The sequence below is a fragment of the Prunus mume genome, linkage group LG4 (genome assembly GCF_029339155.1).
Source record: "Prunus mume cultivar Tortuosa linkage group LG4, ASM2933915v1, whole genome shotgun sequence".
Taxonomy (NCBI): Eukaryota; Viridiplantae; Streptophyta; class Magnoliopsida; order Rosales; family Rosaceae; genus Prunus; species Prunus mume.
Genome location: NC_142701.1, coordinates 15,320,767 through 15,333,167, shown reverse-complemented (window position 1 = coordinate 15,333,167; position 12,401 = coordinate 15,320,767). Strand labels below are relative to the sequence as shown.

Genomic DNA, 12,401 nt, shown 5'->3' with positions numbered 1-12,401 from the left:
CCCAGTCCAAAATTAAAATAATAAACAACTCATCCCTTACCAAGTACGTAAGTTTTGACCAGCTATCTTTTAAATTCTGGATCGGCCACTAGAGATGGCGCATTTTGATGATGGAGATTTCATTAGTGTTTGTTGAGCATGGTTATCATTTGGATGTGTGTTGTCAAACAACCATATTTTGAAAAAGGCGTGTGTGCAATTACTTGTTTACACAACAGTTTTGAAAAGATCCCATTATGTGTTTGCAATTCATTAATTTGTTAAAGAAAAACTCTCACTTTATTGATCACTGTGGAGAATATGATCACTAGCAATTCCCCTTCAGGGTCAACTAGATTACAGCTATCCAGTTACACTGGAATTTTAGCAACTACGCAAGAAAAAGGATCTCAAAAAGAAGAAATTAAAGGCGTTATATGCATGAAGGCAGCAGCTCAGGAGGGGAGTTTGTATACTAATTAAGAAATAAATCTATTAATTCGCGGTGGTGCTTAGAGTATATATGGTCGGCTACTTGATGGGGTTCATAGCTTGAGTTGTGTGCTGGAAATTGTAGAAGCCACTGCTAGAGTTGCAGCCGAAGCACTTGCTGCTCATGAAACTTGGTTCCCTAGGAACTGTCAAGGGCCTTCTTGATCTGCAATCCAACCAAGAAGAAAACGCATTATTTGGTATATGGCAATTAAATCTGGAGAAATGCTAGCTAGACTTGTTTAAAAGAGAGTCGTTTCGAAGAATAGAAGAAAAAAATGCGTGCACAAAAGGAATAAATTGTTTTGTTTTTTACCTTTGGGGAACGAAAGGTTTGTCAAAAAGGGGCATCAATTGAGCCCTTGGAACCATCTCCTTTCTCAGTAAGCGAATCTCTTCCTCTTCTATCATCTGCTCAGTTTATAACACTTTTGCGTCAGAATGTTGCTCTCTCTTGCACGCGCTTACATAATTTTAGATAACCGGAGAAAGAAAGTTTTCATTAAAATTGATCTATGCGCGGCATGCATATACCTTCTGCAACATTTCTTCTTGTTTTCTCTGCTGTTCCATGATGCTCAGCTTGGCTGCAACCTGTGAATTTTACACGTTAGCTAAATTTCAAGAAACACTTCAGTTGGGGGTCTAAACTAGACTAGACTCACCATGTAGTTGAACGTTGCTCGTCTGGTTGCTCTTTGTTGAGTGTGGAGTCTAATTTCTTGAGGTTTGGTATTTTCTTTTGTAGGAGACTTCTGAGAAGACTAGTAAAAATAATAGACAAGGTACCACAATTACTATGTGAGAGAGAGAGAGAGAGAGAATTATATTACAAAATTTACCTTAGATTTGTCATGGAGCCGCTCTTTGCCTTCATATTTTGGCTGTAAAGTAAGATAGGCTATTAGGTGGCAGATGATATGGAGGAATAATTACCAAGACCTTAAAGCCCATAGAGTAAGCAAAGGATCCAAGAAAGCAAAGTATGTCATGCATATGTAATGATAAATTTTACTTTCCTGTTGAGGATGTGACCTCGTGGAATCTTAACTAGGAGAAATGAAAGCACTTTCCATTTCTTTCATGCCACTTGACCCCAACAAAATAGCTTTATTACTAGAATTATTAAGGAAGTACACTGCCACCTAGCTATTTGTTCATTACTGTTTTAAATAGTAAGAAACTTGTAGCTTAATTAGTTTAAAGTACACGCACTCGAGGTCTTGTGTTTGATTCTCCGCTTTTCTAGTATCACTTATAAGAAAATCTAAATAGTAAACATAATGAATAAAAACGAAAGTACATCAATAATTAAGAAGAGGCTAGACCAAGTTCACACTTGGAGACTCTTCACACTTGAGTGCTTAAACCTTCATTAAGCTGATTAATCAATAGGTGAACATGCTATTAGAAGTAATATATGTCTGATCTCACCATTCCTCCAGAATTTGAGCTCCATGAACTCGTTGGAGACTGAGAAGCAGTCTTCACAAACTTCAATGACAAAAAGAGAACAATTAAAAGAAAGGAAAAGAAAAAGAAAGAGAATAATAAATTAAAAAAAGAAAGCAAGACTACCTTAAGAGTAGATTTGGCGTGTGGCTTCAACATAACGTGTAAATATATTTGGTGTGCATGCTAATTGATGGAAGTGATGAGTTTATATAACAAGGTTTGGAGATTGGTACTTGTCTTGAGTGCTTGTTTCGGTTGCAACATCAAAGAATTTGCATGCTTTCTCAGTCTCGGGTACCAAACATTCTGATTAAATCTCCCTCTCATGCAAATTATTGTCAAACCCTTTTAAGTTTTAAGTTCCTTCAAATCTCCTCTTGGTGTTAACTAAACATATAATAAATCCAAAAAGTCTGCCTTTGCTTCACATCATTAATTTCTATGCTAACTTAAAAACTTAATTACTACGAGAGTAATTAACTTGATTTTCTCAGATAATGATCATATGCTGACTGCTTGATTCTATCATCATGAATATGAGCTGTTTTCGTTCAGTAATTTTTGTGCCAATTTTTACTGCCTTAGCTACTATAACTAGCGGTAATCGAAATCTAAAGCTTTGAATTAGGTCAGCTTTTTTTAATGATCCAGAGGTAAAACACAGCTAAATGAAGTAGCCAAGTGATCAAACCCGAATTACTCAATAGTGACAAAGAGATATGAAAACTATATAATATAAATTACACATAGTATAGAGATAAACCTAACCCATGTCCGTTGATTATGTTGCTGTTTTTTGGTTACAATGGAAGCCAATTCAACTCCTGATCTAGTCTAAACCATGTCCGTTGATTATGTTGTTGTTTTTTCAATTGTGAATCTTGAATCTTGACTATTGATTAAGTTGATTTAAAGAACAGATTGTCGATATGTTATCGATAATGTGTCGATATTTATTGTTATCACTAATAATACTAACATGTTACCGACACATTTTCGATAATATCAATAAACATATGTTTATTTAATTTTAAAAAATGATGTTCTACACAGAATATATATATATATATATATATATATATATATAAGTGAAAAAAGGGGAAAAAATTGGTAGAGTTATGGAGTTGACTCATTAATATTAATCAGTCACAGTGAGTGCACGTAGTACGGTTGCACCGTTGCAGACAAATATGCACCGTTGCAGAGTCAAAAGGAGTGAGTGCAGCGTTGCTTTTATGTCACTGTTTTGCAAAAAGCAATGGCCCTCCAATCCAAAGAAGAAGATCAAAATATGAGCAAAAGGTTGTTAACCCCAAACTTTCAAGCATTTCTTATTAAAGCCGTTAACCAACCAAAGACACAAGGCCTACTTTGATTGATTGCATTGGGAAGTAAAACCATTCTCAGCAATTGGCTTTATCACGGTTAAGTAGCATGTCACAAAGTTAGTTAGGTCATGGATCCAAGATGAATTAGCGAACTACTAATGCAATGCTTTAATTTGAAGTTTTGGTTTCCATCATTAGATATTTTGATTAGCTTCTTCTATACATAATTCCACCCCCAAAATGGGCAGGGTGTCCATATTTTATTACCTCATTCTAACAGAGAACAGCACGTTTGAAGTTTTTCTAAGTTAACACATCAAATTAGCATCCAAAAAGTATTATAAGCATAGTTTTAGTAAATGTGTTGGCTTAAGTTTTGCCCTATAAGGCTTGACCAAAACTTGCAACACTCCAATACTGCTTATAATTCAAGTGGTAAAGAGTTTTACTTATGCACTTGAGGTCTTAAGTTCGACCACCTAATTTCTTAGTAGAAAGATATTTGATGTATCTCCTGAATCGGTGTGCAAATCCAATATATCAAACATTATGGGAAAAGCAAAAGACAATGTTAAGCCAATTGAGGCCCACAAGGGTCAGCTGACCCTCCTCCAATTTATGCAACAAATGCATTTGTTATGGTTTCTTTTATAGATGACCCTTCTAACTTTCTAACTCTAGTTAATTGTTATGATTTCCTACATTTATCTTTACTCCTTTTTTTCTTTTTAACTTCAATCTTTCTATTCTTTCATTTATTGAGTTCTCTTACAATTTTTGTTATTGCATCAACTATTAGTCAAGTAAATCTCCCAGTACTAGCTATTCAGTTCTCTTTTAAGCAATGTATTTTGATTTGATTTATGTTAAATTATTTCTTTGTAATTTATTGTGCGATGCGAGTTATGATTTTGGAAGATAACAATTAAATTAGACAATAAAAAAAATATTATGTTTATGTTCACGGCTTTCTTAGACTAATAATGTTGACCCTTCTTGAAAGAATTCTTGGCTACGTCACTGACAAAAGATAACCCATATTACCTTAATGTTACAGGACTTTCAGGCTGATCAATCGACTAAACCGATTCTTATCCCTCTCATCCTTGCTTCTAATACCAATAGAATTCTTAGAAGTGTCATTGGTTTTAAATGTTTATGTGGGTGTCTGGTTGTTGGATTGACAAATTATATCTTTGGTCTCCGTAATTTGACTTTTTTTTTCTTTTTTTTTTTTGGTCGAAAGTTGATATTTAATAAAACAAAAACCTCACCCAAAACTTACAACACCAGCAATCCAGTAAGGAAGCACAACATAATAACTAATATGTGATATCGCATGAACAAGAACACCAAGATTGTCCCAGATGTTGATACCTGTTGAGGCCCAAAAAATTCACGGCTTGCGCCAAATGAATTCTCGGCCCAGCGCAATACCTTATTGAGAAAAAACCTGACTTTGAGCACACAAAAGTCCGCCGTGCACGAATCACACTCCATGCGCTATGCCAAATAAATAATTTGTCATGCTAGGAATCAAGATTAAGATTATAAAATACTTTATCTTTGCAAATCTATGCTAATTATCTCTTCAAACATAATCATTAAAAGCATGCCAAGCGATATGCCATGTCAAGCGACATGTCATGCCAAGCAAGAAATCATTATTACACACTCAACCACGCTACAAGCCTAAGTGGGCTCAAGCCACTCGAATGCCCGGGGCTTGCTTGAGTGGGTTGTGGTATGGATGGTAATAAATTGTTATGAGGCCCATTGATGGACCGAGAAGTGGAGGTTCCGGGTTGCTTGGGAGGCTAGAACCGCCCATTTCTTAGGCCAAAACATATGGGTGAGCACAAAATGAAAAAAAAGTCCAATCAAAATAGCCCAACCAAAAAGCCCAACTCAAATGATCCACTAAAATTAACCCATATAGCCCAATGTTAGATGAAGATAGCCCATTTGTTTGGAAAGTTGACTTGCTACTTTAAAGGCCCACACAATTGGAGGTAAGAAGCAGCAAAAGCATAAGCCATTTTGCTAAAAGAAACAGAAGCCACGTAAGGAGCAAAGTGTCCACATATGCAGAGCCGCTGGAAAGCTCCAATACATGGGAAGGAATAATTTCCAAGCACAAACCACCCAAAAAACCAAAGGATATTAATGTGCAAGCTGCCAGGAAGAGAAACACTCTTCGAACCAGCATGCAAACCCTAATTCCTTCCCCCATCAAACCTGGCCATAGGAAAGGGGAGGAAAGAAAGGAATAAGATGGCTGGGAATGGAAGTCTCCCACTGAAACAACTGCGGGAAAGAGAGCCTTGAGCTCCCAAAAATCTCTGATTTTGTGCAAATAGGCAGAGGAAATTTCACCAATATAGGAACAGTTAAGGGAGGAGATGAGAAAGGAAGGGAAAAGCTTGACCAAAATGGGTAAAAGCCATTAGGGTTTCTTGGGAAGTAATAGTTTCCAGCGGCTCTAAAATGAGGCCTCTTCTACCCAATGAAATCAACCCACACCTGGAGAGCAAGCTTTCTCTCTTACCTGCAAAAGCCCAACAACCTCGTGCACTATTCACCCTCCTTCCCCATTTTCTTCTTCTGGCAAGCTGCCGGAAGAACATAGTTATTTCTTTTCCTCTTCTCAGTGACATTTGCTTGCAAACCTCTTCTTCCTCACCTTAAACACTCATCTTTCTCCCTAGGAAGCCATATTTCCTTTTTGGTGCTCAACTCATGCTAATTTTGCTTCCATGCCACATGCCTCTCATGCCAAGCTCAAAAATTTATTTGTAAGCATGCATAAATTACCTGTAAGTTGCTATCGTTTTGGCTGGTGAAGGTACCCAAAATACTTCCTAAGGCTCTGGTGCTCTTTCGAAGCATTTTTGGGGCTTAATTTTCGAACTCAGACAAATGGGACAATTTCATCAGTCTACCATTTACGGCAGTCCGACCCATTTACAGCTGCCGGAAGAAAAAGTCCCCTACAATACCATCAGATAAACAAAAGTTAAAACATACAACACAAATTGAAATAAAAACAGCAAAATGCCCAATTGAACAACAAACAAAAGATAAGCTTATCAGCCACAGATCCACCACCATAACCAAAACCCTCAAATCCGTAATTTGACTTCTTGTTCTACACTTCGGTGGTATTTCAATTTTAGCAACTTTAGTCACGTTACGCTTGCAATCGAGACCAAATCATAGATTTCGTTAAAGATTAATAGATGAAATTTGACATAGCAAGATACAACCACCACATGGAGGATACTTTTGTTTCTCCAAAATATTTGCATCAACCCAAAATGCAAAAATTTCATCTTTTTTTTACGATGTTATACTTGTAGGACTCGATTTGCTAAGTTAACCAAACAAAACTACATGATTGAAATTGTTAAAACCGAAGTAAAAATGAGCCAAAACCCAAGGACCAAAAATGTGATGTGGCCTACATCTTAAAGAGTCTGAGAAGACTAAATATGAGTATTTTCTGCAATGGTAATTCTCTCATGGACCCTGTAGTTGTATGTAATCACAACTCTTTTACCTATAAAATGTACAAACCCTAATTCTAATATACTGTAAAGCGGGTAGGAAATGTACTGAAAAAACGAAGTTGAAAGTAAACAACTACAAAAGAATGAATCATGAAATATTCACAAAAACCTAAACCTCAAATACGAAAGACAAATAGAAACTGAAAGAAAAAATGCCACTATTCTGGGGCAGTTGAATCTCTATTTAGCAGTACATCCCCAGACTCCTTTTTCTTGAAAAGCTTTTCAACTACATCATCCCACTTCGCCCTTCCCCCAGTGGACTTTGACTTTGTGTCCGGAGGGTCTTTACTCTCAGTCTCACTCTTTGGATCCTCTGGTTCTTGGTCTTCGGCGGCTTCCTCGTTGGATGTTACCGCATGAGGTATGTTCAAACTGACAGCTCTTTCCAATGCATCTTTGTGTTCTTTTTCAATGGTCTGCAACCTTTCTAGTTTTTGTACTTTTGGAGCAGTCGTTATGGTCTCTGAACTACTTTCCTTCATTCTCTGAAGAGAAATTCCATCACTACTCAGTAATTATTCAACAGAAAAAACTAACCATTTACAATCCAATAGCAATCAGGAAACAAATCTCAAATCAACCTTTTACTTCAAAATTATGGTTCGCATATACAATATGCTTGGGCAAAAAGGATCCAGAATTAGCAAGCACAAAAAATGCAAGTCATTCTGACAATTGAATCATTTCACTTGTGTTGGGTTGGAGTTGACTTGGCATTTGAACAAAGTCCAGTACTGCAAGGAGGGAGGAAACAAATTATAGGGAAATGGAAGTGAAAGTGTTTTGTTTGAGCAGTTGGAGTAAATGAAGGCACAATATCAAAATCTGAATTGCCAAGAAGGCAGGAGTGATCAGACCAAAGACAGTCTCTAAGGCTATCTTCTGCTTAAACTAACATAACTCCTTCCTTCCTTTACATCTTGTCCGGTTTCCAACAACCAAAGACAGACAGTCTTAAGGCACACGCATCCACCACATGGGTTTAGTTCATACAAGAAAGTTTACAAACATTAGGACCCTTCTGATAGTTAATAAACACTTATAGACGGCTAACTTAGGGCTGATGTTAGTTTGAGGCTTTGAGGAGGAGAATAAAGAGAATTTTTATGTTCTTTACATTCCTGTGCAAATCATTATGGTTGTATTGTATAGTTCTATTGTAGATTTTGTACCAACAGTTCCCAAAATAATGCTCATCCAAAACAATAATAAAAGAAACTACCAAAAATATCAGTAGATGGTAAGATTTGGAACATGATATCCAATCTTACTTTATTTATCAACAATGTTAATTCACGGCAATCTAAGGAGAACAGAGAAGATAATGATTGTAAAAGGTTGAAAGTTATGCTCCACTTACTTGTAAAGCCTTGTCTGCTTCCCTTTCTATCCAGATAATTCCATGATCAGATGTAGCGTTACATGACAAGACAATATGTTCAAATCTCCCTTCAACAGGAATGGCAGTTCGGACTTCTGGAGGATACCTCCCACATCTGGTATATCAAGAGGTGAGGAAACTCAACCCTCGGATGAACACAACAATTTTGATTGCAACATGACATTAATGTCTTCTAAAAAAAGTAAGACTTCACACTAGTTTAACACACATATACACACACCCACAAACCCACATAGAAAAGCCCTTCAATACATACAGAGTTGTTCTAATTTTAGAACTTTGCAAATGAGTATTAGGAAGATTTGCTCGATTCAAAAGTAAGGTAGAAAAATAAAATCCAGCTTCATAGTTGATGTTTATAATGGATTTTTTCCAGAAATGCAAGCATGGTTATAGATAAGCCAACAGTTCGTCATAATTACCAAAACATACTCCTACATAGAGTGCCAACAAAAAGAAGCTTTGAGTGGTAATATTTTTTATAACCAAAAATATTGCAGCATAATGATCCATCAAAGTACTATTATTGCATTTTCCTTTTTTTCTTCCTCATCTCCTATGAGACATAAAAGAAGGGTTTTGCATCATTTTACAGTCAGAAAAGCTGTTTTTATACCCACACAAAAAAAAAAAAAAAAAAAAAAGGGGGCAAAAGCAGAAAACAACCAGCGGCTTAAGATAGTACTAGAAGTATCAATATAAGAAATCTATGAACCAAAATCAGCATTTAAAACTGCACAACACACCCCTGCTTTGATTTGAACTTCACATGTAAGAAATAAAAATAATTAAAAAAAACTCTAGGACGTTGACTGAGACTCTACTATTTAGGAAAGGTCTGGTTCCAGTTTACAATCTGATATTGATTTTAAAGCCTCTATGAGTCTGAAGACTAATGTTCTCGTCAGATAGACCATGCAGGTGAAAAGACACTAAGCATCAATTTCCTAGATAGAACCTAAAGGGGGAATGCCTCACTTTATCCAAGTATACGAATTACAGAGCTGTGACAATTTCTACGCTACGCTAAGGATGCGAATCAGGCAAATTACATTCATTCTGGATCTGCAAATAAGGTCATTACCATTGGCTCCATAAGTACTGAATGGAATGGAAGTTTCATTTCCGATGAGAATTAAGTAACATTTTTAGCATCATGCAATAAACAAAGAAAAAAAAAAAGATAAGAATGTGAGGATCATGGTGCAGTACCTGCAAAATTTGCGCTCTACAATATGATACATCCGGCCGGGTGCATAAAGCCTTCTGGGATCTCTAAGCTTTCTACCTTCTGGTATGAAGGTATCTCTCAAACAAACCAAAAATAACAAGCAGGGCAAGCTGTCCAAAAGCACAAAGTCTTACTTGGTAATTCACTCCACTAAATCTACAATGCTAATTATATTTGTTTTTCTTTTTTGTCACATTATAAGATTAAAATATACAGGATTCAAAGAATACGAACCAAAAAATTGACTTGAAAATATCCTCCAAGGGGGTGGCAGTTCTTGGCAAGAAATCATCCTACAAAACACAATCACCAACCCCACAAGTCAAGAAAACCATAACAACCATCTACAAAACAAAAACAAAACACATTCAACAAACACAAATGACAAAAATTCCACAAACACACCTGCAAAACCACAGAGTATATAACATCGGCATACTTGACGGCCAAATTCAACGACATACAACGCGCGGGAGCGAGCGCGTAGCACCTGACCTTGCTTCTGGGGATCCCACCCAGCCTGTTCCTGTGGTTCACCACAATCACAGTCAACAGAGCCGCCACACCAGACCCCAAAGAGTGGCCGGCGAACACCATGTCGTAATTAGAGCCGTTCTCGAGCCACAGCCGCTTCAAAGTCTCGCCTTCTTCGTTGAGCAGCCAAATCGCCGACTTCAACAGGCCATGGTGCACGTACCCGCCATCGAACATCTGCATTCCGAGCTTGTTGTCGAGCAGGAGCTCGTAGTCGCTCTCTTTGACCAAATTGAGGCCGCGGATCGCGAGGACGAGCTCCTTGTGGTCGTGGTCGACATAGATGAGGTAGGGCGGGGCGTGGCCGTGGGTCTGCTCGTAGGTGACGCGCTTGACGACCCAGTCGGGGTTGGGGCGGAATCCGACGGTGGGGATGAAGTTGGGGTGGTGGAGATCGGGCTCGTAGACGGCGAGGATCAAGCGGCTGATGCGGGGGACGGGGTCGAACTCGACGGGGGTGGCGGATGTCCACGTGGCGCTGTCGTCGGCGCCGATGTAGGTGCAGCGCCGCCACACCCAGCGCATACAGCCCAACATCACCACGCACTCCATGCCGCACGCCACCGACATTGCTCTCCTGAGCTGGCAAGGTTGAAGATTTGGTGAAGTGGGTTTTGTGTTTCGTCTGCTATTAATTTTGTGAGCTCGTGAGATTTTGACGACGGAGGATTTCACGCGGGAGAGACAGTGAAACAGTGAGAAATGGGTGCTTGTCTTAAGGCTTAGGCCATCGCTAACATGCGTTTGTGTCTTTTTTTATTATTTATTTAAACTTCTTTTTTTTTTCCTGAAAAACCAAAAAATAATTAAAATGGCAGGACACGTAAGCTAAGCCTTTATTAATATTTAAGACCAAATTTCCGACCAGAGAAAAAGGAAAAAGGGCTGTAAGATCACATTAACAAAATAAATAAATTTGAATGGCATCTCATCACTGATGATGACATTGATGAGATGAGTCATACTTTTGAAGAAAAAGAAAGGAAGATATTGTCATTTTTGTGGAGAATCTCCAACCATGCCTCAATTTTCTATTTCTACTTTACTAATCTTGGTGGCAGAACAAATTTCATTATTTCATAATTTATCTTTCTTATTTTTCGTTAAATTTAAATAAAGAATATTACCAATTCTACACACAAAGAAGTAAATGTTAAAACATAAAACTATCATGAAATATGGATTTTATGCAACAGTCACGAATTTGAATTCAAAATTTTGAATTTTTGGCCGTTGCTACCTAAAACATGCTTTAGAAATTCACATGAAATATTATTCGATTTTCCCTCGATGAATCTACAATAGAGGAGCATATGTAGGTAGGACGGTTGGCCAGTGACCGCCCGCCATCTTGAACTCAAGTTTGAGCTTCCCTCTTGAAAAATGATTATGAATTGCAATTTTTTTTTTCCTTATAAATTAAAAAAATGATTATTGTGGTATGATATGGTCATTTGAGAATCACTGGAAACGTATCTTAATAAAAAGCCTAAAGGATTTTTGTTAAGGTTGTGGTTGAAATTTGTTGTGACGAATATTTGTAGCCATTGAATCATGATAATATATATATTTCTAGATTGTAAGTTCAACGGGATAGTTATAGGTTTCTTGAAACTCTTTGAAAGTGTGTAGCTTTGGAAGTGGTACGTACAACAACTCATTTACGTGGGAATATTATGATCCATCGATTGTTCTTGAAGCCATACATAGTTAGTTTCTGTCTATTCTATGTTCCCTAGATATGACATGCCACCATATCTTCTAATTGTTGCCAATATCTTAAAACAATCTTCTTTATTTTACTTTTCAACTTGATTAAACCTAAAGCACAAGTGTCTCAAAGGCTAAACCCATATCCTTCCCTTGGATTAAAAATATATAATAATAAAAAGTAAAGCGAAGAGATGTTGGTTAAACTATTTTTTATTGCTAAGTTATTGATAATTTTTTATTATTTATAAAAACCAAATTGGGAAGAGGAGAAATCGAACTGAAGACCTCGGGTGTAGAGATAAATGCTCTTAATCACTTGAGTTACAAGCCCATTGTAAGTTATTTAGAATTTATAAGGTAATATTTTCTCTTTCCCTTTTGTCTAATGAAAACCCTCTTTGTCAAAAAAACGAAAACAAGAACTTATTAAGTAAAGCTGATCACGTTTTCGTTTGCATTTCCTGCCAGAATCAAACATTCACATATCCACTCTTTGTGAGTCCATAAAAACATTATAAAATCCCCATTTTAAATGGTTAAGAGAAGAGTGCCAAAATCGCCACCCTAAATTAATTTCCCAACCAGCTCAGTTTACTTGGGCATCCTACTAACCCAAATAGGCAGCCGAATAAGAAACCTCAAAGCAGAGAGCAAGTGAATTTTTGAGACCCTTGTGCATGCTCTCTGTTGATTTT

The 12,401-nt window shown here is 37.2% G+C and overlaps 2 protein-coding genes across 2 annotated transcripts; both read right to left on the bottom strand.

Moving 5' to 3' along the window:
* Positions 1-256: 256 nt before the first annotated feature.
* Positions 257-2,178, bottom strand: LOC103327383 (TPX2 (targeting protein for Xklp2) protein family). Its single transcript, XM_008229698.3, has 7 exons — positions 2,050-2,178; positions 1,906-1,965; positions 1,314-1,355; positions 1,137-1,235; positions 1,006-1,065; positions 788-882; positions 257-637 (listed from the first exon to the last, which is right to left on the bottom strand). Exons 1-7 carry the CDS (start codon positions 2,080-2,082, stop codon positions 511-513), a joined length of 516 nt encoding a protein of 171 aa, XP_008227920.2. The 5' UTR covers positions 2,083-2,178; the 3' UTR covers positions 257-510.
* Positions 2,179-6,788: 4,610 nt separating this feature from the next.
* Positions 6,789-10,729, bottom strand: LOC103327384 (alpha/beta-Hydrolases superfamily protein). Its single transcript, XM_008229699.3, has 5 exons — positions 9,865-10,729; positions 9,694-9,752; positions 9,441-9,569; positions 8,187-8,322; positions 6,789-7,311 (listed from the first exon to the last, which is right to left on the bottom strand). Exons 1-5 carry the CDS (start codon positions 10,561-10,563, stop codon positions 6,982-6,984), a joined length of 1,353 nt encoding a protein of 450 aa, XP_008227921.2. The 5' UTR covers positions 10,564-10,729; the 3' UTR covers positions 6,789-6,981.
* Between the last annotated feature and the right edge of the window lie 1,672 nt (positions 10,730-12,401).

Coding starts and splice junctions, on each gene's coding strand:
- LOC103327383 (XM_008229698.3), bottom strand. CDS start 2,082: ATGTTGAAGCCACACGCCAAATCTACTCTTAAG. Junction 1,966..2,049: donor ACGCCAAATCTACTCTTAAG/GTAGTCTTGCTT, acceptor TTGTCATTGAAG/TTTGTGAAGACTGCTTCTCA. Junction 1,066..1,136: donor GAGCAACGTTCAACTACATG/GTGAGTCTAGTC, acceptor TAAAATTCACAG/GTTGCAGCCAAGCTGAGCAT.
- LOC103327384 (XM_008229699.3), bottom strand. CDS start 10,563: ATGTCGGTGGCGTGCGGCATGGAGTGCGTGGTGATGTTGGGCTGTATG. Junction 9,570..9,693: donor ATTTTCAAGTCAATTTTTTG/GTTCGTATTCTT, acceptor GCTTTTGGACAG/CTTGCCCTGCTTGTTATTTT. Junction 7,312..8,186: donor AAGCAGACAAGGCTTTACAA/GTAAGTGGAGCA, acceptor ATTTCTCTTCAG/AGAATGAAGGAAAGTAGTTC.